Raw genomic sequence first — 26,347 nt, forward strand, 5'->3', positions numbered from 1 at the left:
TTTTTTCGTTCAAAAACGTTGAAGTGGATAATATTGTCTATGGTTCATTTCGTACTATTTTTTTCATAATTTATGAGCAATTAACGTCAATTTCATAAGCAACACTGAATTAGAAACGTCAAGAAATAGTTAAAAAAGCCGCAAAGGCCTGTAGTCTTTAATTTATTTTATTGTTATTTGTTTAATTATTGTTAATAACTACTCTAGAATAGTTCAACAACCATAATTTTATCTAGTCTTAGATATACCCGTTCTATTTTTACCTTGAAATTATGTAGAATGAGCAAGTTATGGTGCCATAAAGTGTTTGATTGACTGTCCTTTGTTATGAAAATTGTAGTTTTTAATGCTTTTGAGTGAAAATATCGGTAGAAATAGCCAGTGAAACTGTTCTAGAAGCCACTCCGCGTGCACCCGTTCAAACAAAGAGGACACCAAACCAGTTTCCAGCGTCTGGCAACAGTTTTATTACCACTGTAACATAATTTCGTAATATCTCGCCCTTTCCCTCTAAATGATGCCTGAATCGACCAGAATCTGCATGGAAACCCTTCTCGAAATACTGAAAAACAAAGATTGTCATCCAAATAGATTCTAATACGACGAAGATGTCGGCTTTAGAGAACAAACAAGTCTGGTCTGGTATACCCAAAGAAAATTTGAGTTCCAAGTATGAAAAATGTCGGAATATAGCCGAGGAGATATACAAGAGGATCGACATCACCTTCCAGATCAAGAAACTAGAGACGGGAGCCCAGAGTGATATCTCAGATAACAGGTGAGTCAAAAGAAACATTCCTTATGAAGTGACCTTGAACTGATACCCTTATTATAACTAGATTTTCTGCTATTATTTTCATACGTAAACAGGTATAGTGCATGTTTCTTTTTAAATGTTGTAAAATAAAAATAAAAAAGTAAAACTGAAAAATATAATCTTGTGGGTGGTATTGATTTCTATTTTTGCATCAATACCTCATCTCGGTAGGTAGAAAATAATATGGAAAATCGTGTCTTATTTATGGATCAAATTACCATGTCTGTGACCGATCAAATAAAAGATTTAACAGTCTAAAAATAATACTAAAGCAGCTCCAATATCTTGTATTATTATACTTGCAAAACTTTAGCATATTTCTTTTAAGTTTCTTATGCTAAATATGAATATATTTGTAAAATTTATATATACAGGGTGTTAGTGAAATTGTAACGAATACTAAGGGGGATTCAGATTATAATTCCAAGTTAATATCAAGTGGAATTTTTCATTGCAAAAGTATAGAATTTAAAATAATAAAAAAAAACTAAGGGGGATGATTCAGACCAAATAATTTAAGAGACAAAATAATTTAAAAAAACAAAAAGATAAGAATTTTGAGACAATTTTTTTTAATTTATTTTAGAATATGGCATATTAACTCAGAATCATGGTCTGAATTATCTCCCTCAGTATTAGTTACAATGTCACTAACACCCTGCATAGATGATGAAATAAAGTAATAAGTTTTTTTTTTCTTATTTTGTCACCACTTACAATCGGTCCGAGGACCATAGGCAGGTCTGTTCCTTAATTTCATCAGTCGGGTGATAAGTAAGATAATGATAAAGTAATAAGTAAGACGTACATACATCGTAAGATGAACTAATTACCCACGCACATGTCCTTTGGAAAACAAGTATGCAGCATGTAGCATTATTCAACATATTCTTTTGCTGTATATATGTTTAAATTTTTCAAGGTAACTTTTCCTCTTATTTGTTAGTAAAATGTGAAGTAAATATACTCTATGCATATGCTAATTTTGAAAGCATTGTGTTGTGAACACTTGAAGGATATAAAGTTGAATAAGAAAAGAAAAGATATTAACAGATGTTTCATTTATTATATTAGTGCTAATCCCAACAGACACTCCTAATATTATTTTTAGTTATACATAAAATGTCTGAATCGTCCCCCTCAGTATTTGTTACGATGTCGCTTACACCCCGTGTAAATTGATAAATATTTTTCAAATATCGCTGGTTGGCACCTGACTGATGAAATGAAGGAACAGACCTGCTTATGGTCCTCGGACCGATTGCAAGTGGCGACAAAGTAAGAAAAAAAAACGCTGCGTGTGGATTTGCTATTAAAGATTCTACATTAACATTTTTCTACATTCTGGTAACACTGGGTTATGACTCACGTGTTACCTATACGCCGTGTGGCCAAGTAATGTCATTTAATTTAATATACTAACATAGTTCGTAAGTCTCTATTGTTTTACTAACATAATATGGATGCAGAATCTGAAATAAATATTTTATTATTATTATTAAGTAAATTAAATTCATCATTTTTGGGGTTTTTACAATAAAATACCGTCAGAAAATAAATTTAAAGCTCATGTGAAGCTTACTTTATGTAAAAAAGCTTATTATAAGATTAATGATTACGTAAATGATAAAAATGTCTGGTATTGAATGTGTTCCTTTAGTTATTAATTATTAAATAACTTGTAATGTATATCCTCATTGATTTGAAAGATGTGTTGCTGTTGCAGTTTCTTGTTGTTTCTTCTCAGCCAACACTTTGCGAAATGACGTTAATTCAAAAATGTTACATTGACCTTCAACAAGATTATCCATGGTAATTACGTTGAATAAATGATTCTGATTTCTGGGTACTTAGTTCATCTTGTTCATCTAGATGGATCTCTGACCACACCAATTGGGATACAGTCATGACCTCATGTGTATATTCCAGTGATCAGATAGACAGCAACGACCTGAGCAATGAAACGGACCTGTTCGCGTGTGACAAGAGCGACAGCATCCCCAGCAGCGAGGCGGAGCCTCAAGCCCTCGCCGGAGAAGTCCCCGAGAAGTACATCAACATCAACAACAACGAGGAGACTGACAGGAAGCGGACATGCAAGCGTCACCGCAAGAGGTTGGCCAGTTTACGAGCTAGATACATGAAATACAAGGTGTTAGTGACACCCCGTACCAAATGCTGAGGGAGTGCCCCTCAGTATTTTGTACAGTGGCACTAACCTTGCCTGTCCCCTTCAACAATGTTATAGAAAAATTGAGAGCCATGGTAGCCCAGTTGGTAGAACGCTTGACTATCACTTTGAGGTCGCAGGTTCGAATCCCAGCATAGGCCTAAACCAACGATTTTCGTTTGTTTTCGAATTTGGATCATAAATGATTATCACGTGCTCAGTGAAGGAAAACAGCGTGAGGAAACCCACATACCCGAGAAATGCATTGCGGAGGTATGTAACCTAACCTATATTGGGCTGGTTTTGGGAGGGTTGGAAGGTCAGATAGGCAGTCGCTGTAAAAACGCGGACCTGTCAAATCTTCAGTTTAGGTAAGCGGACCCTGTGAAAAACGCGATATCGCTAGAGAGATGATGACCATGTATAACGAATACCCTTTCCAGGTTCAGGAAGCGTGTAAAGAAGCGCCAATGGAAGCGTGCGAGCGAATCGGACGCGTCTAGCGACGAAGCCCCAGCTCCAGCGAGGATCGAGCTCGAGACCCAGCCCGCCTCGCCTGACCACGCTGGCGTTCCCAACATACTTATACTCACTAAAGGTAGGTTTTTATTCAAATTAAAAAATATCTTTATTCAGTAGGTAAGGGCGGGCGGGTCAGCAGGGAGCCTACACGTAGCACTTGCTGGTCACCTGTTGATACTGACGCGTCATCCTCCATTTCTGATAGAAAAAAATAAAGAGTCATAATTCAAATTCAAAAATATCTTTATTCAGTAGGTAACATAGTTACACTTTGAATCGTCAATTTTTACATAACGAACGTCTCATCCGTCTAAAACTACTGCGGCTTCTCACAACCTGTATAGCCGGGGAAAAGAAGCTGCAAGATAAACCTCGGCACATGGCCCTAGACGTTCTTTAAAAAAAAAAAAAACAAAATATTGTTATTCAATTGAGTAATTTTAATGAGGGACAGCAACAGTCTTATATTTCAGTCACAATATGTAAGAGCAATGGGGGGGCTTGAGGTGGATTACCAACCTCAACAACCCTGATTTCAGGGTTATTATTGAGCCGCCAAAGGCCCCTGACATGACTACGTATGTACGTACTTTACATAAGTAACCTTTTTTTTATTACCTATAAAAAAAAGGTTACTTACTAACGATTTTGTATTACCTGTAGACGGTGGATTTGAGAGGGACTCGCATGAGCGAAAACTACCCCAGCATAGGTCATGATCGGACGGATGCAAGTCGTGTAGATTTTCACCTTATTCCTAAGGGACAATTTACTTCGCTTGTTAAGGAGACAATGAAGACGGCCCATTACAAACGCGGCGCAATCGCGCACACGTTTGATATGGGCCTTGAAAGTAAGACGTCTATCTAAGACTACGCCGAGATATTTGACTTGCTCCTCCCAAGGGATCGGCTTGCCAAACATCTTAATGATTTTAAGATAAGTAACCGGGTACATAAGTAACCAGTAACCGGGACCAATGGTTTAGGTTGCCATCCGAAGCACGCATCATCTTACTTTCGGACGATTGGATGATCAACCTGCACTTTCCTAAGCAAACCAGGGCTAACATAGTGATTTTTGTGATATGTCCCCACCGGGATTCGAACCCGGGACCTTCCGAGGAGTAAACGACTAACTTGTAATTGCAGACATAAAACCAAAAATACTGTCGTCAGAGAAAAAGCAAGCTAAGACGGACCCGAAGAAGCATCACAAAGGCAAGACAGAGAAGAAGACAGACACACGCGGGAAGGAGACTGCCGATGCTGTAGAACAACCTGAGAAGACCAAGGATGCTCATACTTGCACCATGTGTAGTATGAGCTATCGCAGCGAGAGAGGATTGAGGTGAGCAATTTTTATTACTACTTATACTCGTATTCAGAGGTCGACAATGCCACATGCGAGCGTGTGTGCGTGCGTGCGTTGCGTGCGTGGGTGCGTGCGTGCGTGCGATGCGTGCGTGCGTGCGTGCGTGCGTGCGTGCGATGCGTGCGTGCGTGCGTGCGTGCGTGTGTGTGACCATGTTCTTCTTAGTTGTTCCATCGACAAGAGCCTAAATAAATTTTGAATGAATCGTTTAACTCAATATGCTCAACCACACTTCGTAATCTGTGTTTTTCAGGCGACACACAGCCATATCACACTGCGTAGTATCCGAGGAGATCGCCCGCGAATTGGAAGGCAAACCTGCCTAGATGGGATAAGTACTACTTTTGATGACAACTTCAATAGATTACTTAATTAAAACTCCCGGTATTTAAGTGACGCAAGTACCTACGAATAATGTCTGGCACCAATGCCAAGAAAAAATTTAAAAAGTCAAGACAGAATTGAAAAAAGAATTATAATTAAAACTAAAACAAAGCATTTATGTTTCAAATGAAATAGATTTTTTTAAATTTTAAACAAGATAAAATTAACATTGAGCATTCTGTGAAGCTCTGTGACAAGTATCGCCACAGTATAAAATAAGCGTAAATCTTAATCAGTGTGATTATTGTCGTCAAATGTATTTATGTCAGCCCTACACGTCCCTGATAAAACCCTTCTTGCCGCGCAATTAGTATAAGTTTTTTTTTAATTGAGGCCTGGATGCTTGTCTTTTGTGGCAGGTCTTACTCATTTTTTTAAAGGGTATAAAGGCTGTCCTAGTTGCATTATAAGCCTGTCATTAATCTTACCCATTTTTTTTAAGATAATGGCCTGGAATCAAGTCCTTTGGACCATTAATCTTACGCATCGTATGTAGCAGTGTTACCAATTTAGTAAAACTCCTACACATTTTGTCAAAATATTTACCAATTTTAAGGGACGCGTAGGGTCGTGTAGTAAATGAAAAACTAGTATAAATTAGTATTCGAATGTGTTTTTCTTCTCACGCTAGAGTAAGGTTTTAAAATTAAATTAATTAAAACGATGTTTAAAAAATACGTGTGATTGGAAAGATTGTTCGGGGGAATGGTGAATTATGCCTTGTCACGTCGACCGTATGAAGTTTAATTTATGAATAGTGAACATGTCTTTGTTCACGGTTGAATTGATTCGTGCGGTTGGTGTGAGGAGTGTATTATTTTGTTGTGTTGTAGGTAATGTTGTTACATCACACCCACTCGCCAGCTATGTTTAAGTACCATGTAATTTGGAGCGAGCTGGTGCGAGCCTATTACTCATCTTTCAAACGGGATACACTCCACGTTACTCAATATTTTATAACAATTTATCACGTATTTCAGCTGGAAAGTATGGAGAACTGTCAAAATTTAGGAACAGTCAACAGTGCTGCCACCTACATTTGAGCTTCTAGTTTTTAACCTCATTCAAACTCATAAAGCCAGATCAGCTGGTGGATTTTATTATGTCACAAATTTTTTTATTAAATTGCTAACAGCTTTCTTTTATGTTTGAAGTTTAACCTTTCAAAAGAACGTAATGTTTCAAAAAAGTTTTTATAAAAAAGCTGCTCCATTTATTTTATTGTTCTTAAAAAAATATGCATATAGCAATGCTCCTACAACACAACAATAATAATGTAGAGTGAAGCAGGGTCCAATATCTGTGATGTATGGCACTATGTGATTGTAGGTTAGCACAGCGACAAATGGGGGTAGACAGATAGTTAAAAAAGATAAAAAAAAATTGAGAAGCGACCGTCTGTGAGTACAAAATTCTATTAAAAATAAGTCTTTTAAAATCCGTAGTGTAATAGTTGATAGATTTTCGGAAAAAATGTTTTTAAATGTTGAATTTTGGATGTGTAGAAAAGGATGTTGTGGTAAAAATAGTTTTAATTTTTTGTCTATGGTAAGATTTGAAATTGGAACGACAGTTGTAAAAAAATGTGCTTCGGAATTTTTATGTGGCTCAAAGAGTTTTTTGAATTTAGAATAAGAAATTGGATGTCTTAAATGTTAAGTGTTCGTCGGAATATATCTGGCTGTCCTTTAAAGGGTAGGCAGAGACCGATTCGGTCTTTTTCTTCTTTATAGAATATGGCGAACAGAGGGTCTAAAAAGGCCATATAAAAGCAATTTGACATTTGCGCATATAAAAGTAAGTGCACAATGCCCACAAATGTCAAACAGCAATATTGCTTTTTTTAGGTAAATTGCTTCAATGTGGCCTTTTTAACCCCCCAGTTATGTAATTTTAAAGGAATACATTTTTTCATATATTTTTAAGGGTGCTAAAATGACACTTTTTTTAATTTCTAAAATGGAAAAAGTGTGGTTATTCTATCTTTTAATGACTATTTCGCAAGCAATCTTTGGAGTTCCGCCGCAGAAATGGCTAAAGCGGAACATTTATATTTTTTAAACTTAAAAAAAATCGTTTGAATTACTTTGATGGTACTAGTCAAGGTTCAAGCGGTATTGTCTATCTACGATTCTGAGTTTTAAAACTATCAAGGATAAGATATGTATTTATTGTAGTTAAGTTTTAAAAACTATCTTCTGCATCTCCCGTTACTTGACCTGAAGATTTGACAGGTCCGGTTTTTGACAGGTCCGGGATTTGCCTTGTACACATGTTCGAAGTATTAAATTAAAAATAGTTTAATGACAGATTTTTTTACCACGATTACAATTTGAGTGTCTATTTCATGGTTTTGTTTGCAAAAATCACAACTGTATGTTATTTTTCAAAAAGTGGCGCTTACTTTCACTATCTACTGTACTATAGTATGCACTTGTGTTGTACTTAGATTGCACCGGCAATCTTTGAATTTTTACATATTTCCTCGCCTTATGGTTGTTCGCCATTTGCCATGTACCTAGTTAAGTCTCTTTTACGAATTTGTATTGCATTGTAGGTTGTGAGGTCTATGACCAACCTCATCAACCCTGGTGTCAGGGTTACTATTGAGCAGGCAACGGCCCCTGACATGACTCACTGAGGTAAATAGTAGCAAGGACCGACGTAATAACTTGCCCGCGGAAGCACGGGCCATCTTGCTTTCGGGACTCGAACCCGGTACCTCCGGATAGTGAGACCACGAAGGCCATTTTCACTACAGAACGATGATATTTAAAACTCAGAATTGTGGTTAGATTATAACAGAACATATCAAAGTTATATCTACGAGTATATTTCTGCATTCATTTCAAAGCATTTCGTTTTGTGCATGCCAGTTGCTTATTATTTCTTTTGACGCTGACTTTGACTCAGTAGAAAGCGGATTGTGAGATCTTAAAGCCTGGAAGTTACTGCTTATTGGCAATAAGGCTACCATAAAAACTTGTTACTATGTTGATCGGGAATTGAACCGAAGACCTTCGAGCTTGTACTGTTACACTAATGAATTTGTCGAGTGTGAGCATATATATTCCACGACGGTGTGTCGCCGCCAAAGGATATTTTCGGACTAGGGATCGACGATTCAACGGTGTCATGTTAGAAGTTGTATATAAGCGTCGCGCTGTGCAAACTTCGTTAGCGCGTTTTAGGACTGCACCGAACGATGTGCGCGCCATCTGTTGGCTATGGGCGGAACTAACTGATCAACTAGTTGAATCTGCCACAGGTATTTTAAAAAAAAAAAACAGGGTAGTCTTATTGCTATGGAATAACATTATATTCCAAGCAATTTTAAAGGTAGTCGGAGTCTCATAGTAACGCCATCTGTCGAGTCATGTTAGCTCAAATAAGTTGAAACTCTAAAATGATCTCTAAAAGTGTGTCATTGATTTTCTTGGTGCAATCATTGAGTGTTGCCATATTATTTTATTATTATTTTTTAATAATAAACATTTTTATTTTACGCACTTAGGGTGCGAGTGGATTTGTTTGAAGAAGTACATACATACATAAACTCACGCCTATTTCCCACCGGGGTAAGCAGAGACTATGGAATTCCATTTGCTTCGATCCCGACACACTTCTCTTGCTTCCTCCACATTCATCAATCGTTTCATACACGCACGCCAGTTCAGAGATCGTACTGAACCTTTTCTAATGACATCTCAAAATTATGGAGTATTCCTTACGCCCTACGCCCATTACAGATAACATCTGACTCTGCCCACACCTGTAGGGATATGGCGTGACTTTATGTATGAACTTTTTCCAACGATCCCATTTAATTTTAATTGAAGTTGTTTTGGTAACAATGAATGTTGTTCCTTTTTATATTATAAAATAAAATATTAGAATAATTGTTTTATGTTGTTAGCATAATTAGATTTTATTGTTAAATATAAAGCTGATTAGGATTTTTATTTGTTTTCAAATAGTTTCAAAACATTTGTGGCTAGGGATCGACGGTCCATAGGTGTTACGTTGGAAGTTGTAAATGTGCGTTGCGCTGTGACAACTTCGTTAGCGCGTTCTAGGCCATCTGCGCTGTGTAACGAGCGCCATCTGTGTTGTATGGGCAGAACTAGCTAGTCATCTAGTTGGGTTCTCCACACATTAAGCCAAAAAAGACATCGCTCTACTAGATTCATAATAAAGACGAAATCCTAGTCAGCTAACTATGCATTAAATTAATATTAAGAATTTATGTTTTGTTATGGAATTGATGTATTTTTAAGTTAAGAAGATAATTATTTTATTGAAAAGTTTAAAATTTGTAAGGTTTTGTCAAGTTAAGATTGGGGGTCAACATACATTACAAAATTGCTATTGGACTTTTAGTTAATTTATGTAGTTCCAACATGTATTTTGACTCGTACAAGCTTGTGACTAAGTTCAGACCAACAATTTGTATACAGTTATAGTGGTGTGAAGTTAGTCACTAGTTTTTCCAAGTGTCAAATTTACATCTCCCAACATAGAGTTACACGAACAGCCTTCCCATTGGCAGTTTTAAATTTCATCCTTAATTTCCACATTTATTTTGACACGTGCAAGATTATGACTAACTTCAGACCAACAATTTGTATACAATTATAGCGGTGTGAAGTTAGACCCTAGTATGGTGTTAAATTTATATCTGTCATAAACAGCCTTCCCATTCGAAATTCAGTCTTAACTTGTCAAAAGAATGTTTCTTAAAACATTTATTTTATTGGTGATTTCGTGTTTCTAGTCTAAATTCTTTCGTTTAATTACTGTTTTGCTGAAGTTGGGTTTATGATAAGACGGGAAAACTAGTCCTATTATATTACAATTTAGAAATTATTCTTCGTATATAATCAAATAGACTACTAATCTTTGTAAAAAAAGTCCGCGGCGCGGCGCATCTGGTCACTAAGCGAAGGTGTCAAGATCGAATTCAGTCGCAATGGGCGTAAGAATGACCTTTATTTTAACAATCATAACATCTTAATTTGAGGGACCGAACGTACTATCTACAAAACATAATGTATACGTACTTACAACACGGTTCGGACGCTTTTTTAGAAAAAATCTTAGCATCTGTGAGTCTATTTGTTTATAGGATGTCAGTGTCTGCAAGGAAATGAAATAGCCGTTGCACAAAGCAGCACTAGTGCCATTTAAAAAAAACGTAACACCTTTTTGGCGGCAATGTAGAATATTTCTAAATTGTAATAAGCTAATGTTTATGGTAACATTATTTTTGACCGGAAGCTAAAGAAGAGCGTTGTTTAAAGCGATAACATGAAATTCTTAAAAAAAATCGATATACAAAAAACTACTTTCATTTAAATAATAATAACTACCTTTTGATGCAAATCGTGACAAATCGAATGTTTCTTCAAATACGCTCTTCTTGCCTATGCAGAGTTCACTTATTTCCAAATATGTATGCTCAATATGAAAGTTATATTTTTGTTCATAAAATCCGATAGATAGGTAAATTTTTGAAAATCTAGATAATTCTCTTGCCATAATGAATATTATATTTAATGTAAGGGATTTGATGAATATATTGGCATGGTTACAATGTTACAAGTTCGAATATTTATTAAATAATGCCCTACTAATACTGGTTATTAATCAAAAATGAATCTGTAAAAATCTTGAAAAAAGAACGATAATTTATTTTAAAAAACCTTTTGACATATTTTTGGCGCCACTATCTCAAATAGTGATTTTATTATCTGTGAATTTAAGAGCTGTACATTTTTTTTTCATCAAATATCTGTAACAAAACTAGGCAATGGCTAACATTGACACTGCCAATGTATTCGTCAGGAGTAAAGTAAGCTAAGTTTTGGCCAAGCCCTAAATTTTTAAGTGGATGTACAACTGTACATATTTGATTGTGATGCAAATAAAAATGCGATTTTCTGACATTTAAATGGTCGTTTTATTTTTAAGTTAATATAGAGGTAAAGTCCGCGCCGTGAAAGAAGTTCGGCTGCCGCTAAAATCGGCTTCCATAGACTTGAGGAATTAAATTTCCAAGTGTTAGTTTTTTGCTGGATATGAGGGTGTTTCCCCTCCGGACTCGTGGTCACACCAGAGGCCTGTTTAATAAAACTTACAATTGTAAATTACAATGACAATTTGTAGTACATTGCGGTGTGTGTGATCACGAATATTTTGCAGTTTCATATTAGCTACGTAATGAACACCAAATTGTCGTTGTAATTTTCAATTGTAAGTTTTATTAAACAGGCCTCAGGTTGTCACACCAGTATGACAAACAGGAATTTTATTCTTGTTTGTCACACCGCTAACAATACAACACCTTTTATCACACCATTGTTAGTGCGGAGAATATCCTTATGATAAAAAATAAATATCTATTAATTGTTACATGTGGTGTTGTATAAAATGACACCTAAGTCAATTCTACACAAAAAAGAATGTTTATGACTTGTCAAATAGTTCCATTAAAATCCGCGGGACTTATTTCGCGGCGCGTAGTAACATAATTGGCTACTTGGCAACCAAATATCAAGATACTTTTTACGAAATCTGAAAACGAAAATACTGTCCTGTGACGTCATCAATAAAAGCGGTCAAACGTCGTACTCATTTTATTTTTTATTATTTAGATAGGTATACCAACAGTACACATATTGTAAAGTTATAAAATGCCTCATTGTTACTTAATTCATAAATAAAATTCGAAAATAAGTCTATAAGTAAAATGAGATTGATTTTGGATCATGTCAGACTGGCTTCTACTTCTAGATTGGCATTTTATAATTTATCATGACCCGGTCAAATACCCTATAATACATCAATAGCGCATACTCTACGAGCATCTTTTGGGACGTGGCCACATACGGACCTAACACCGCATGCTATGAAACTGTCAATTTTGACATGTGGCTCACACAACCAACTAGTTCCGCCCACATGCAACAGATGGCGCCACCATTCAATAATGCAGGCCTGAAACGCGCTAACGAAGTTTGCTTGGCGCGACGCATATATACAACTTCCAACATGACACCAGTAGTGGATCGTCGATCCTTACTCACAGTACTTTCATATGTTTCCATCCTTTTCTCTCACTTAGAACCGCCATTTACTAGAGCGAGATTACGCGATAGGGTAGGGAGATGGAAGAACATTGCGATAACCGTGGACAAAGTAAAAACGCTAGTAATCAAATCAAAAACATTTAATCGTTACTCTCGTCGCCATCTTGAAAAGTGATTTTATTCGATTTGATTTTATGGAATATTTGGAAAAAATCTGACGTTGGGGCTATGGCGTTCTTACTGACCCACGCTTTGAGGGTTTTCGACACATCTTCACTTCTCAACTGTACTGTTAAGTTTATCTTCTTATCCAATCTTGACGCGTCAAAAAACGGCTTATTGCACGATATTATCAGGTCTGTAAGCAAAGGGGGGTTAGGACCTAGCAAGTTGTCAACATAATGCTCGTCATAGGTTTTGTTAGTGTAATCTATGCCGGTAGCGGTGACTACGGGTATCGGGTTGTATTCCGGGGTGCCAGCGAGGTGGTTCACGTCCTCGCTGTGGTTTTGGTTGTGGATGCGCAGGAGTGATTTCACGTCGCGGCCGAACAGTTGGGCGTCCTCGTGCTTTCTGAAGCCCAGACCTGGAATTCAAACAGGTAGATACATAAACCGTCAGGCATCCGAGCTTTTTTATGGCAGATTCCTGGTAGTGGTTGCCTGGAAGAAATTGCTTCAATAAGGCCGCCCCTGTGTGCAATAAAGTATATTTGGTTTGATTTGATAAACATACATAAACAGCCCTTAAATGTCCCACTGCTGGGCACAGTCTCTCCCTCAATCAACCGGAAGGGGTATGGAGCTTACTCCATCACTGTGCTCCAGGTGTTTTGTACGGCTAATGATGATGATGATGATCTCCGACCGCTTTCGGCCATGGCGACCACTTCGACTCCTAGTCGACACAACGCTGATGCGCCCGAAGATGGCTTACATAGCCTATCTTTACAGTGAACTCCCGCGCACAGTGAGGGCATAGTGAGGGCGGGAGGCGGAGGTGATGTTTAAGCATCGAATCATCTTACCATTTTCGGAAAATCAAAATAAAGATTGCGGTAAAATCTGTATTGTTTAAACTCATATTGAAGTCCTCACCTTCAACGCTCGCTTTGAGTAGACCGCTGGTGGTGCAGCTGACGAGTGCGACGGGCTGCCCCGGCGGCGTCGCCACGTATAGGACTCCGCCCTGCTTCGTGTCCGACACCAGCTGGACGCTCATGTAGAGGAGGTCGCCGAGGAGAACAGTTTGAACCTGGAAATAAGGTTTAGTTAATCTGTTTATCGAGGATTTAAGTTGCGTATCTTTTGCGTTGTTTCGGTTTGATTATTTGGGTTGACTAGTATGTGTTGCTGGCAACACAAGTATAAAGATAATTAATTAATATTTTTTGGTATGGCAATGTTTAGTCTCGAATGGCCGACGCCTCACGCGAAAGTGTAAAAGTGTATTTTTATAGTATTTTATGCAACAGTTGTATAAGAAGGGTCAAAAAATGCGAGTGGCGTGAGTTGCGATGTGAGCCTTGGCGAACATCGCAATAAGAGACGCCACGAGCATTTTTTGACCTAGTTATACAACGTTGCATACAATACTTTTTCTACGACGACGTAATTTTAAACGAAACACAAAAATTTTCCAATTTATTTTCCAACGCGCGGGAAAATGGCGGCAAATGTATACTTTTTTTTATAGTATATCTATGGCACCAAACAAAGTAAAGGTGCCAGTTTCCAGGTCAAAAAAAAAAAACAGCAACAATGCTTTTTTGGCGACATTATAGTACAGTTACACTTTGTAAACAATGCTTTTATAGGCCATAGAGCGTACACTTTTTCAAAGAGTTTAATTATGTATGTACTTATATTAGACTTTTTGGTTATTTAAATGCCAGATTAAAGTAGAGGAGTAGATAAATATTTTTTTCTACTCTTAAATATGTTCGCCAAGGCTCACATCGCAACTCACGCCACTCGCATTTTTTGACCCTTCTTATACAACTGTTGCATAAAATACTATTATTAACAATTTAATTAAACAGTGAAAAGTAACAATTTGGTGTTTTGCTGCAGTTGGATTTAGAACCCTCGACCTCTCACCATCTACACATACAGTCCACACAAACCAAGAGCCGAACAGTATGTTTTTGGTGTTTGCTTGTTTATATCAAATTATTATATGAATAACGATCTCCGTGGTCCAGTTGAGCGTTGGACTCACGATCCGGAGGTCCCAAGTTGGTATCCCGGTGGGGACATATCACAAAAATCACTTTGTGATCCCCAGTTTGGTTAGGACATTACAGGCTGATCACCTAATTTTCCAAAAATAAGATGATCCGTGCTTCGGAAGGCACGTTAAGCCGTTGGTCCCGGTTACTATTTACTGATGTAAGTGAGTAATCGTTACATGAGTAAACATTGTCTCTGTATCACTTTGTGTAAATAAAATAGTAACAGCTATCGTTTTAGCAGTTTTATGGTAAAAAACAATTAATTTGGTTGTAAATACAGTGTGGAAGTGTTAGCAGCAATTCGGACGCAAAACCAACTAAAATATTAGTGAGTGGAAAAATATCCCAATCAGTGGCAAATATTCAACGTTTTCAACTTATACTGTCAGTGAATTATACCAAAAGGCAAACCCCGTATAAGTGTAAAACATTTCTACGTAGTTCTGATATAAAAGAAACAGTGGACAAGAGTTAATTTTTGAATTTAGTAAAAATCAAAACCGTTACGATATAAACTGATCAAAATTTGCCTATCTATGACATCTAGTGGACGATAGCAGAATTACAACATTGCTTATGAAAACTTGGCGGCGGCTCAATCATAACCCTGACACCAGGGTTGATGAGGCTGGTATTCCACCTCACAACCCACACGATAAGAATTTTTGTTGTTGACCAACTAGTTCCGCCCACATGCAACAGATGGCGCCACCGTTCAATAATGCAGGCCTGAAACGCGCTATCGAAGTTTACTCCGTTCGACGCCTAGTACTATTCCGTACTCACAGGGTCCGCTTACCTAACCTGAAGATTTGACAGGTCCGGTTTTTTACAGAAGCGACTGCTTTACTTTATTTATAATAATAACACAAATAGTCTTTTAATGTCCCACCTACTGAGAATGAGCCACTTCTTACGATATACTTATTTCAACTAGCTTTTGCCCGCGGCTTCGCTCGCGTTAAATTCGGAGTAACACGGTTCAAAAAATAACGCAGGTATTTTTCGTTGGTAACAAAGTCAGAGTCTATGTACCAATTTTAGCTTCCTACAATGAAAACTGCAAAACGTCCCATATAAAATGTCACTCCCTTTTTGAAGCGGTTGCAAGGAGATAAAAAAAAAATGATGTACGATTTTTTTGTTAGTCACAAATAGTCCACGTACCAATTTTTAGCTTTCTACCTTGAAAATTGAGGAATGCTTCATACAAACTTCCTTTCACAAATTTAGGGAAGTGGGTAGTTAGAAAGAGAAAAAGTAGCCTATGTTCATCCCTTCAACTACCTCCATTTAAAAAAACACGTAATTTTTTTTTCGCTTTTTTTTAATTTGTCGCTGACGTGACAGACGGACAAACAAACAGACACACACGCTTTTCCATTTATAAAATTAGTATGGATACTGGTGCTGTATTGACATAATCAATAATTCAATCTCATTCTGTCTTGATTAACATTTTATACATTATCTTTAACCCTAGTGGCAAAGGCTGGCATAACACCTTTTCAAGCCTCAATAAAAATTAGGGTAAAAAAAACGCTTTTTATCCGGATGGACATTTTTACCATTTTGATTCGGAACCCTAAAAGGAATCTTTAACAGATTCAATAAAGAAAATTTAAAAGAAAAGAAATTTTTAAATGTCACCTCAGGCCTCATAGTGCGTCCAGCCCGTGTCTTGGTCAGAGCCTGCGCGACCCTGCCGGGTAGTGCTCTGATGAGGTGAGCCACTGAGATCTCCTCATCTGTAGGCTCCAGCAGGTCTATGACGAACCACTTGCGTTCTTGTGTTGCTATCACTATAACAGAGAGAGATGATAGAGATAAGTTGTATGGCAGTTAAGATATGACCATGTAATCATATTATTATAACTATTATTGCCTGCCCTCGCATGATAATAAGCAGTATTCCCAACCCTCAAGTTTGTCTTACTCTTAACCATTACCCTGGATAATTAATAACCTACCAGCCCATTGCCTACAGTAACTCCTTAGTTGAAATTTGTCGGCTACTTGTCCTTCAAAGATGAAGGGAAAACAAACCCTATACAGGGTATGGCACATGCCTCCCAAACGCATTTCTCGTGCATGTAGGTTCCTTTACAATATTTTCCTTCACTGCTGAGCACATGATAATCATCTATGATTCGAACATGAATTCGAAAAGTTGGAAAATCTTAGTTTCAGGCCTGTGCTGGGATTCCAACGTGCAACCTGAGAGTCAAACCATTTTTCCAAGCGGGACCTAAAAATCCTTGAATTCTTACATTTCAGCCGCAGTCTAGCGACTATATCAGCGACGTCTTCATCGGGTAGAGACTTTGCGACGTGTCTGCATAGTACCCGCGCCACACTGGCCGGCACCATCGGCAGGCGACAGTTACGAACCGCTCGAGACACCTCCCGCCATCGCACTCCGAACTCTGGGAGGACCGCCACGCAACACACTTCTAGAGGCATCTTACTGATGATGACTTGAAGCTCTTGGAGTCCTGGAGGAGAGGTCATAGGGTGTTATTATCATAATCATAACATAACACTAACGTGTGATATAAGCTAACGATTATATCCCAATTGGCGTAGTCAGAGGTACATCCATCACAAGATGAACTAAGTGCCCATACCTCACCAAGCTTTCTGATAGGCGATGAAACGTATCGCCGTCTATAATGGACGATAATTTAGTTAATACAATCTGTTATGGTTTAACATTTTTGGTTCATGAGACCATGGTATCGAATCAATTTCCTATAAACAAAGTGAGTTGGTTCGAGTAATATATAAGAAGTAAATATTAACACGGTTCGCAAGGTAATTACTTACTTTCTTTAGTTGCTGCCTGCATTTTAAATAATGCAGATGAATCCCTTGTGTATTATCCAAAGTCTGGGCTTTAATTTATTTTATTTTAACACAAAAACACTTTTTCAAAACAAATAGTCCGCCAGCCGTTATTTTTCGAAACAGATGTATTGTGTTCCGTTTGCACATGAATGTTTAATCGAATTCATTGATTTGAAGTGGAACAGACCCGACGCGACGAAAGAGTTCCCGACCGAACTGACAAAACAACTACACATCACCACCCAACCGACTAACACTGTGTTACTTTCCTGAATTCTGAACGCAGCGAAAAAGTTCAATTAAAAAAAAAAAGAAAATTAGAAAACTGTCAAAGTGCGTCACTGGCGGCTTTTCGGCGGGAAACGGGAACGGGACAGTTGCTTTCTTCATTGAGTAATCTAAATAATTAATACGAAGTGGTGTTTTGTGGTTAATGATCGCATTAAGTTAGTCAGAAGACATTCGCGAGTGTTATTATATTGGAGTATTCAATGAACAAAGTGTATCTGCCTATTTTCGCTTCGTGCCGGGAAGCCGCTTCATAACTCAAAAGTTTATGCGGACTTTTGAGTTAATTCGTTTGGGGTTCGGAGTAGGAGTCTACTCCGAGGGTGGGGGCTTAGGTTTCATCATCATCATTCATCACCTTTCATCATTTCATTAATCATCAAGAAAAAAAAATACGTAAGACATGGCTGTATGGGCATAGTTCCCTTTGCCTTACCCTTCGGGGAAAACCAAAAAAAAAAAAAAAAAAATGCGTCACTGGCTTGCTACGCCGCGATTTCTATTCGCATAATTTTTGAAAGGTAATCAAGAAACCGACCAATGTTATTTGCTGTACATAAATGCGAATGGATGGCGAGACATGGGCGCTAGGTTACCAGCAGTAGAGAGGCCCCGCCGCGGAGGCATTAAATGCGAATTTTGTGGACGAGCGGTACCAAGCATTTCTGCTCTACGCTCGCACCAAAACTCGTTGCATTCTTCTGCTCTGAAAAGGAAGGATCTTTTACTGAAGAAGAAGAAGATAAAGCCTTCCAAAGTCCAGAAGCCTGTGCCGAGAGTAGCTCCGAAACTACTGCCTAAAATAAACCCCGTTAAAAAAGCACCAACGGAAAAAAGTGCAGACACGAAGGAAAGTACGATTACAGTGGATAAAACACCTAAAACCGAGAACGGCAAGGCTGTTGCTGTTAAAGTGAAACCTAGAGCTTGGAAGGAAAGTCTGCAGAAGGCGAAAATGGCGGATGGAAGGAAGAGAAAAATTGAGTTCCAGTGCCCAAAGTGCAGTAAAGTATTCCCAGTTCTCTTCTCGGCTCAGAGACACATACAGAAGCGTCACCCCAGTAGTGACAATGAGTAAGTTGATTCAATTCTTAATTGATTAATATAACTTTTTTACTACTAACATAGTTTCTAAGCTTCTTTTTTTGTGCCTAACAAGTGGGCCCACATTGCCTAATTAGGGTAAATATAAATAAATAAATAAGTAGTATTTAAAAAAAAATGCTCAAGGTGCTTATTCATTGCTGATTCAATGTTTAAATGTTGGTTATATTTATTAAAAAAAATAAACAAAAAGAATACATTCATATGTATCGGCATAGGTATTGTTTAGTGGTTTAATTTATAATAATAAAATAAATGAATTGGCCTGCCAGGCAAGAAGTCTAGAAAACAAAACCATAGGATATTATTATGATCTCCATTTTTATATTTGCCTTATGCAGTTAAATTTCAGTTAAATTTTATTCATTCCAGCTCGTCAAACACCAAGACGCTTCAACCAATAACACTAGAACTGTGCTGCTACTGCAATGACAAGTTCCCGTCACCGCATGAATGCCCGAACCGCCCGTCTTCCAATCTTAACATGATGTACAAATGTGTTGGTTGTGAACAACAGTTCAGCTGTAACAAGTTGTTTGACGTACACGTCACTGACATCCACGGTGATTTGTCGGAGACTTTGTTCTTTCCTAGTGAAGAAGGCAAGTTTTATAAAATTATCCATACTAATGTTATTATAAAGCTTCAGTAACTCTGTCTGTTTGTTGTTTTTACACTTAAACTACACACACATATATATATATATACATAAACAGCCTATATAATATAATATATACTTTCCACTGCTGGGCACATGCCTCCCCTCAATCAACCGGAGGAGGTATGGAGCATACTCCACCACGCTGCTCCAATGTGGGTTGGTGGAGGTATTTTTATGGCTAATAGCCGGGACCAACGGCTTAACATGCCCTCCGAAGCACGGAATCAGCAGCCTTTGCTCAGCAGTGGGATCATATAGGCTAATAATAATAAATGGAGTAGATTAGGATTTAAAATCAAATCAATCATTTATTCGCATAAGTGTCATGGTTTTGTCAAACAGTTCGAAGGTTTTATGTTCTTTGAATCACTTGATCTGCTAAATATAAGCTTGCCAAAATTCTGGAGATAAATAGGATAATAAAGACCATTATTATATTTTTTTATAAACACATGTAGTGTGCAAAACAAAAATACTTAGAGTTTTCTTTCATATCTATATTTTTTTTTTTACTATGAGCTGAAGGGGAACTTGGCTTTATGAGAGATATATCAACTGACATCTATAAAATAGGATTTATTTTTAGATACATACATACATAAACTCACGCCCGTAATCCCAAATGGGGTGGGCAGAGCCACAAGTAATCAAAGACAACTTGCAGCCGCTGTTGATACGAAGCCACTGTTATTTTTAGATACTTTTATACTAACTAAAATTTTATAACATTTTCAGAATTCACGAACTGGAAAGAAAAGATGGAGGCCCAAACGGATTGCAAATACACCGTCATGGGCCAGTACAACTCCAGGCAAGTGCACCGGTGCTGCAACGTCACAGACAATAGCACTGACGAAGTGGTCAGATTCTGTCCATCTACGATCATATCCAAAGATGTGTGTAAAGGAATCCAAGTAAATTTCTACATCGACCACCACGGACACAAACACCAAGAGTACGAAATGACTGCAGAATTTAAATCGTACACTGTAACAGATTTAATCCAACAAGCGACCAGTAAAATACCAGACCTGAGCCCGGACGATAGTGACTTGTATTTACACTTCAAGTTTTTGATGGAATCTATAGTATTAGACGCTGCAAAGCTGAACATTGCGACTTTGAAAGATCTCATAGCTAAAGCTGTAGATATGACCTCGGTATTGGCACAGTACGATGAAGATCAGGAGAGCATGTTTGAGAACACGAATGTTTTGACAATTAATGTCAACAAGAGGGATGACACGATAACTAGCGTCATGGAAGGCCTAAGAAGCTCTAAGAGAAACAAAAAGAGCAACGAAGAAAATGGCACAGCAAAGAAATTAAAAGTCGCAGACGCAGTCGCTAAAACCCCTAAGGTTAACAGCTCATTCTCATTAGCTGATGAAAAGGATTCAGATAAAATCCTAAAGGAACTGGACAGAGACAACGTAAAAAGTAAAGGACCAAAGGCTAAAGTCAACAAAGAAGAGGCGGAAAATGTTAAAAATAACTCGACAAAGAAAGGAAACTCACCACAACTAACTTCGATGCTGAACCAATCCCCACAGCTGTCCTTCAACGATTCGTACAAAGATTTCATCAAGAACAACGTGCCCGATTCGCAAGTGAAGAAAAGGAATATTGTCAAAACAAAAATGGGTCAGTTCAAGCCGAATTTATCACCCAAAAAGGGTGTGAAACGCAACAGTTTTGGCAAAGCACCGGACGTGGAATACGAAGTGAAAGAACAGGAGAATGACTGCAATATTCTCATTTTAAAGATTTGATGTAAACTCGTTTTTTAGACTGTATCAATTCAGTTGAGATCTGTTTCAATTAGTACAGTGAAAAGATATTAGCAGCAACAAACTTTTTCTTTAGCTGCGTGACTCGGATTATACGCGTACCTATATCCATGGTATAAGAAGACCAGGTATGCTCAATCCTACGACAAGCCGCCATTGCTAGCCCATTGATGACGTAAGTCTTACCATTCAATTGGTATCTCCAACATTTCAAGGACGTAAATTTTAGTATTGAAAATGAAGTGAATTTCTGACTAATGTATTTAATTAATATTATTTGTCACATATATTCAAATTCAAATTCAAAATTCAAAAATATCTTTATTCAGTAGGTAACATAGTTACACTTTGAATCGTCAATTTTTACATAACGAACGTCTCATCCGCCTAAAACTACTGCAGCTTCTCACAACCTGTATAGCCGGGGAAAAGAAGCTGCAAGAAAAACCTCGGCACAGGGCCCTAGACGTTCTTTTTTAAAAAAAAAAAAAAAAAAAACATAAAATATTGATATACAATTGAGTAATTTAGCTGCCTAATATCAGTTCTCAGACAGTTAATCCCATGCATTCATATCTTCTAAATAATCACTAACTTTATAATAACCTTTTTTGTAAAGTTTTTGTTTAACTACTTTCTTAAAGCAGTTGAAAGGCAAATTCTGAATGTCAATGGGAATCTTATTGTAAAAACGTATACATTGCCCCTTAAAAGATTTAGTAATCTTATGTAATCGACTGACTTGTAAAGCAAGTTTATTTTTATTCCGGGTATTAACAATGTGCCGATCGCTATTTTTTGCAAATAATCCTATATGTTTTTTTACATATATTAAGTTTTCAAAGATATATTGTGATGCCATAGTTAAAATATTAATTTCTTTAAATTTATTTCTAAGTGACATCTTGGGTCCCAATTTGTAAATCGCCCGAATGGCCCGCTTTTGCAGAACAAAAATGCTGTTCACATCTGCAGCATGACCCCACAGCAAGATGCCGTACGACATTAGACTGTGGAAGTAGGCAAAATAAACTAATCGCGCGGTTTAATATAAAAATCATTACAACTGTACGTAAATCTTTTACTAAAAGTACAAAATTTCCTTGCAAAGTAAATTAAAAACATTGGATGTGGGTAATTTATTTTTTACGAAATGGCAACACAGGGTGGGATGACGTCAGCTGGGCTAACCTTGAAATGCTAACTGTCAGTTTTGAGCATATTGGTCTACTTATACCATGCTTATATCGAAATATAAGGCGCAATGTTGATTATGCCAATGGCGTTATTTAGGGGTGTTGTGTGGTGGGACCTTATATAATTTTCGGCGACAATAGATGGCGTAAGTGTAGCCACACCAATTTTTTTTTGTCACAGATAAACTACGCTAAATGAGCTCTACACCTTTTTGCCACTACTTGAAGATCTAGAGAACCTACAAACAATAAAAAATATTATAAACTCTTCCCTTTCTAAATGATCTATTTTCTTTTTTTTATTTTGTTACTCTGGATCTGAAGTTATTGACAACTTCCTATTTAAATGTTCTTTTTATTACTTACTATTAGAAACTACATATAAAAAAAGAATTGTAAAGGTTTATTTACGTTTATTTGTAACATAAAATACAGAAACTTAGTAAATACTTTTGTATGGGAATGTATATTTAATCAATAATTTAAAGAAAATACATTATTACTTTACCTCTTGTGGCACAAATAAAATGAAGTCTCAGAAATAATGGTAAATGAGAAAAAGACTAATTTATTTACATTCTACACTGAATCCGCTTTACGTACGCCATCTAGGTAACGGATAGGAACTAGATTAGAGTCCCTACACCCTTAAAACGTTGCTACGTTAAACGGATACACCCCGACACATTAAAAAGCGTTCATATTATGTCTAATTCTTGTTTTTTTCATAAATTAGATGTTACCTATCCATTAAATTAAAGAAAAGCATCTCAAATCTCAGGCGAACTGGTCGCAGAAGCATAGATTAAGGAATAATACTACGTACCGACAACTCCCCGCTCCCCACCAGCGTCTGAGCTAGGTTTACCTCGCCCCCTCGAACATAGTTTACTTGAATCGTATGGTGTCAGACGTCACACACAGATGCGCGTGTACGATAATGTCAATGTGTAGTGTCTGTGTAAAACGAGGTTGTTTGTATGAAGTGTCTGGGGTGCGGCAGAAGCCAAGACGCTATACTCTCGTGAATTAGATATTTTTTTACTTAAATGAGTGGGCTCTGACTACCCCTTCGGGGATGCAGGCGTGATGCAATGTTATTTAAATCAGACTTCACGTGTGACTCCAGGGTTGATGAGGTTGACACAGCAGAAGACACAACTTGTATAATTTCGTTGCCTGTTTGGTTTTTTTTTGTAGATTTTCTGCATAATATATATTTTTAAATACTTACGAACTTTGTCTAACTTTATCTTTGTCGTGGGTCGGTGCTCAGTAATGGGACGTACTTTAAGGATTTTTCGATTATTTAAGTCTTGCATAGGTAAGTATTTTAGGTAATTTTATTTGTAAATTGTAATAAAATAAAATAAACCTTTTCGAGTAATCTTTTTTTCCTTCACTCCTCCTATTAGTCAAGTTCCCCTTCAGCTCATCTGCTCATAGTAACACAAACGGATGCTTACTGATTGGAGATATTTTTTTTTATTAGTCATAAATTCAGATACAATATTTTTTATTTTATACAAATTCTATTATTCGGCGGTAACGTTTAGGTACTGTACTAAAAACGATGGTGGGTGTTTTTTTAATTAAGAATTTAAATTTTTACTGTGCCGCAATGTAAGTCGAACAACGCGCAACGGACGCTAAACCTACGCGCGGCTACGTTACGCGTCCGTGATACGATGTTGATATCTAGGTAGGAGTTTTCATTCTCTTGTATTTAGATGCTTAGTGTTTCAATGTTTAAAAATTGTTGAGTTTGTTGAAGTAGAACACCTACTGCCACGATTTTTTACGCACGGTACGGTCCTAACTTATTAACAATAAAAACCCTACTCTTACCTTAATTGTTATTCCTTCGGATGAAGTACCTAGGTAGGTACCCTAGAACATGTCACGTCACGTAGGTATGCAACATTGCAACATCGCGTTTCAAAACACAAATGCAGTGAAGTACACACATTAGCTTATGCTGCTAATGTATTTATTTATTTATTTATAGCCTTTTATCAGATATAGAAGTTACATTTTAAAGTTTTTCCTTAATCTACGATAACTAATCTGTGTGCCTTCGGCAAAGGCCTCCCCCATTTCTCTCCATTCTTTTTTGTTATCCACGAATCTGGTCCAGGTCTTAGTGTTTCCAGCCACTGACATTATTTCGTCGGCCCACCTTTTAAATTGCTAATGTCATCATCATCATCAGCCGTACGACGCCCACTGCTGGGCATAGGCCTCCCCCAAGGATCTCTACAACGATCGATCCTGCGCTGCCCGCATCCAGGGGCTTCCCACGACCTTTACCATATTAATTAATTCATAATAATAATTGCTAATGTACTTAAATAATAATAAATAAGATTTCATTGCATTATTCCTTCTTGTCTCAATATAGAGATGTCAACTTCGTTTTCGTCTACCACTTGATTCGGATGATGAATTAAATGTAACAATATTCGTGGTTTGTTACTTGATGACCACGTGCAGTGTGCACAGTTGAATAGTTTACGTTTAATATCTGGCTTCACTTTCACTACTTGATTATTCTTCTGGTGATGATCCATTAAATGTGAATTGTAAAGTTTCTTCGAACATGCCTTGAAATTACACGCTTTGCAAGTTCTTTTGTACTTATTATGCCGTCTTAAGTCTGCCACGTCTACGAATTGTGCCTGACATGCATCGCATTGGTGCAGACTATCATTCTGTGATATACGGTGTTCTTTTGCCTTATGCGAATCGAGCGAACGTGGATGTCGAGCGATGAAACCACAATCGGCACACTTCAATGGATTATCTGCCCTGTGGACGAGCTCGTGTTTTTTTGTATTCTTTTTTGAAGCACTCTTATAATCACAGTGCGAGCATTTAAACGGTTTGATTCCCTGGTGGATACGGACATGCTCTTCGAATACAGCTTTGTTGTACGTGGAATAGTCACACATGTAGCATTGGAACGGGTTTTCTCCACGGTGCACTTTGCGGATGTGCCGGAGCATTTTCTCTTCAGTCTCAGCGGTGAACCGTTTGCATTCTGGACAACGCACTCGACGCTCCTCAATTTTAATGCATGCATCTACGTCTTCCGAATCAGATGTGCTTTGTGGCTTACTGGAAGAAAAAGGTAGGTTAAAATTATAGGCAAAATAGGTACCGAAAATTATGTCCATGCAAGTTAATTTGAGTATTTTTAAGCGGAAGAATAATGTACATGATAAATTGAAGAATTACTTTTGTGTGTCCTCAGGGCTTTTATTAGGTTCCTGTGCCTGAACTTCGTTTTTTACAGTCGATTCAGCAGTATTGTTTGAAAGTAATTGATTGTACAATACAGGGTACTGTTGGTCCGCCGATACATCCACAAATATCGGCCCTCCATCTATGCTTACTTCTGCCATCGTATTATTAGACATTTCAGTGAATATTTACAGAAAAAATGCTATAATAATCCAAAACAAACAATAGCTCGAACACAGAGAAAATTTTTTTTTTTTTTCCAAATAATCAACAATAGTGTTGTCCGTTTCTTTAGTCAATCGATTTGACATGGGAGTGCCAAAAATCGATTCGAACTTTTATACGATTATAACAAAGGCAACAAAAGGTAGAATATAAATTACGCCTGTATCCCGAAGGGGTAGGCAGAGTTGTATAATGTACGAACCTACTCCTCGCCAGCTACGTTTAAGTCGTAAAAGGGGGCGAGCCTATTGCTATTAATAATTAAAATACTTAATCATATTTTTAACTAAGTGTAGTGAGTGTCATAAATAAAACTCAAATATTTTATATATTTTTGCCTTTGAATAAAATTTAATTTAAGGTTTATAAGTAACAAACGTAAGTACAAAATTACCATAAAATATA

The 26,347-nt window shown here is 37.3% G+C and overlaps 4 protein-coding genes across 5 annotated transcripts; 2 read left to right on the forward strand and 2 right to left on the reverse strand.

The window, feature by feature from the left end:
• The first annotated feature begins 105 nt into the window (after positions 1-105).
• LOC126379587 (uncharacterized) lies at positions 106-11,218 on the forward strand. The gene is made up of 5 exons (XM_050028394.1): positions 106-778; positions 2,747-2,932; positions 3,431-3,585; positions 4,661-4,859; positions 5,137-11,218. Exons 1-5 carry the CDS (start codon positions 609-611, stop codon positions 5,207-5,209), a joined length of 783 nt encoding a protein of 260 aa, XP_049884351.1. The 5' UTR covers positions 106-608; the 3' UTR covers positions 5,210-11,218.
• Positions 11,219-11,558: 340 nt separating this feature from the next.
• Positions 11,559-17,562, reverse strand: LOC126379552 (uncharacterized). Its single transcript, XM_050028348.1, has 5 exons — positions 17,415-17,562; positions 16,859-17,083; positions 16,239-16,390; positions 13,453-13,609; positions 11,559-12,941 (listed from the first exon to the last, which is right to left on the reverse strand). Exons 1-5 carry the CDS (start codon positions 17,434-17,436, stop codon positions 12,496-12,498), a joined length of 1,002 nt encoding a protein of 333 aa, XP_049884305.1. The 5' UTR covers positions 17,437-17,562; the 3' UTR covers positions 11,559-12,495.
• Positions 17,563-18,195: 633 nt separating this feature from the next.
• LOC126379450 (uncharacterized) lies at positions 18,196-23,861 on the forward strand. The gene is made up of 3 exons (XM_050028206.1): positions 18,196-18,797; positions 19,200-19,429; positions 20,224-23,861. Exons 1-3 carry the CDS (start codon positions 18,304-18,306, stop codon positions 21,258-21,260), a joined length of 1,761 nt encoding a protein of 586 aa, XP_049884163.1. The 5' UTR covers positions 18,196-18,303; the 3' UTR covers positions 21,261-23,861.
• Positions 19,280-25,971, reverse strand: LOC126379563 (gastrula zinc finger protein XlCGF49.1-like). 2 transcript variants are annotated; one of them, XM_050028366.1, is made up of 3 exons: positions 25,712-25,971; positions 25,018-25,591; positions 19,280-19,417 (listed from the first exon to the last, which is right to left on the reverse strand). In XM_050028366.1, the coding sequence occupies exons 1-3, from the start codon at positions 25,891-25,893 to the stop codon at positions 19,376-19,378; spliced, it is 798 nt and encodes a 265-aa protein (XP_049884323.1). In that variant the 5' UTR covers positions 25,894-25,971; the 3' UTR covers positions 19,280-19,375. The 2 variants fall into 2 exon arrangements, with proteins under 2 accessions (XP_049884323.1, XP_049884322.1); XM_050028365.1 differs by lacking the exon at positions 19,280-19,417 and having other exon boundaries at positions 24,467-25,591.
• Positions 25,972-26,347: the final 376 nt, after the last annotated feature.

The sequence above is a fragment of the Pectinophora gossypiella genome, chromosome 29 (genome assembly GCF_024362695.1).
Source record: "Pectinophora gossypiella chromosome 29, ilPecGoss1.1, whole genome shotgun sequence".
Taxonomy (NCBI): Eukaryota; Metazoa; Arthropoda; class Insecta; order Lepidoptera; family Gelechiidae; genus Pectinophora; species Pectinophora gossypiella.

Bases quoted from the DNA above. Each gene is read 5' to 3' on its own strand.
- LOC126379587 (XM_050028394.1), top strand. From the start codon at position 609: ATGTCGGCTTTAGAGAACAAACAAGTCTGGTCTGGTATACCCAAAGAA. The intron at 2,933-3,430 runs GTTGGCCAGTTT...TACCCTTTCCAG, and splicing joins TGCAAGCGTCACCGCAAGAG to GTTCAGGAAGCGTGTAAAGA. The intron at 4,860-5,136 runs GTGAGCAATTTT...TGTGTTTTTCAG, and splicing joins CGCAGCGAGAGAGGATTGAG to GCGACACACAGCCATATCAC.
- LOC126379552 (XM_050028348.1), bottom strand. From the start codon at position 17,436: ATGCAGGCAGCAACTAAAGAAA. The intron at 16,391-16,858 runs GTAAGAATTCAA...TCTCTGTTATAG, and splicing joins CGCTAGACTGCGGCTGAAAT to TGATAGCAACACAAGAACGC. The intron at 13,610-16,238 runs GTGACATTTAAA...CCTTATTTCCAG, and splicing joins GACGCACTATGAGGCCTGAG to GTTCAAACTGTTCTCCTCGG.
- LOC126379450 (XM_050028206.1), top strand. From the start codon at position 18,304: ATGGGCGCTAGGTTACCAGCAGTAGAGAGGCCCCGCCGCGGAGGCATT. The intron at 18,798-19,199 runs GTAAGTTGATTC...TATTCATTCCAG, and splicing joins CACCCCAGTAGTGACAATGA to CTCGTCAAACACCAAGACGC. The intron at 19,430-20,223 runs GCAAGTTTTATA...TAACATTTTCAG, and splicing joins GTTCTTTCCTAGTGAAGAAG to AATTCACGAACTGGAAAGAA.
- LOC126379563 (XM_050028365.1), bottom strand. From the start codon at position 25,893: ATGTCTAATAATACGATGGCAGAAGTAAGCATAGATGGAGGGCCGATA. The intron at 25,592-25,711 runs GTAATTCTTCAA...TTTTTCTTCCAG, and splicing joins AGCCCTGAGGACACACAAAA to TAAGCCACAAAGCACATCTG.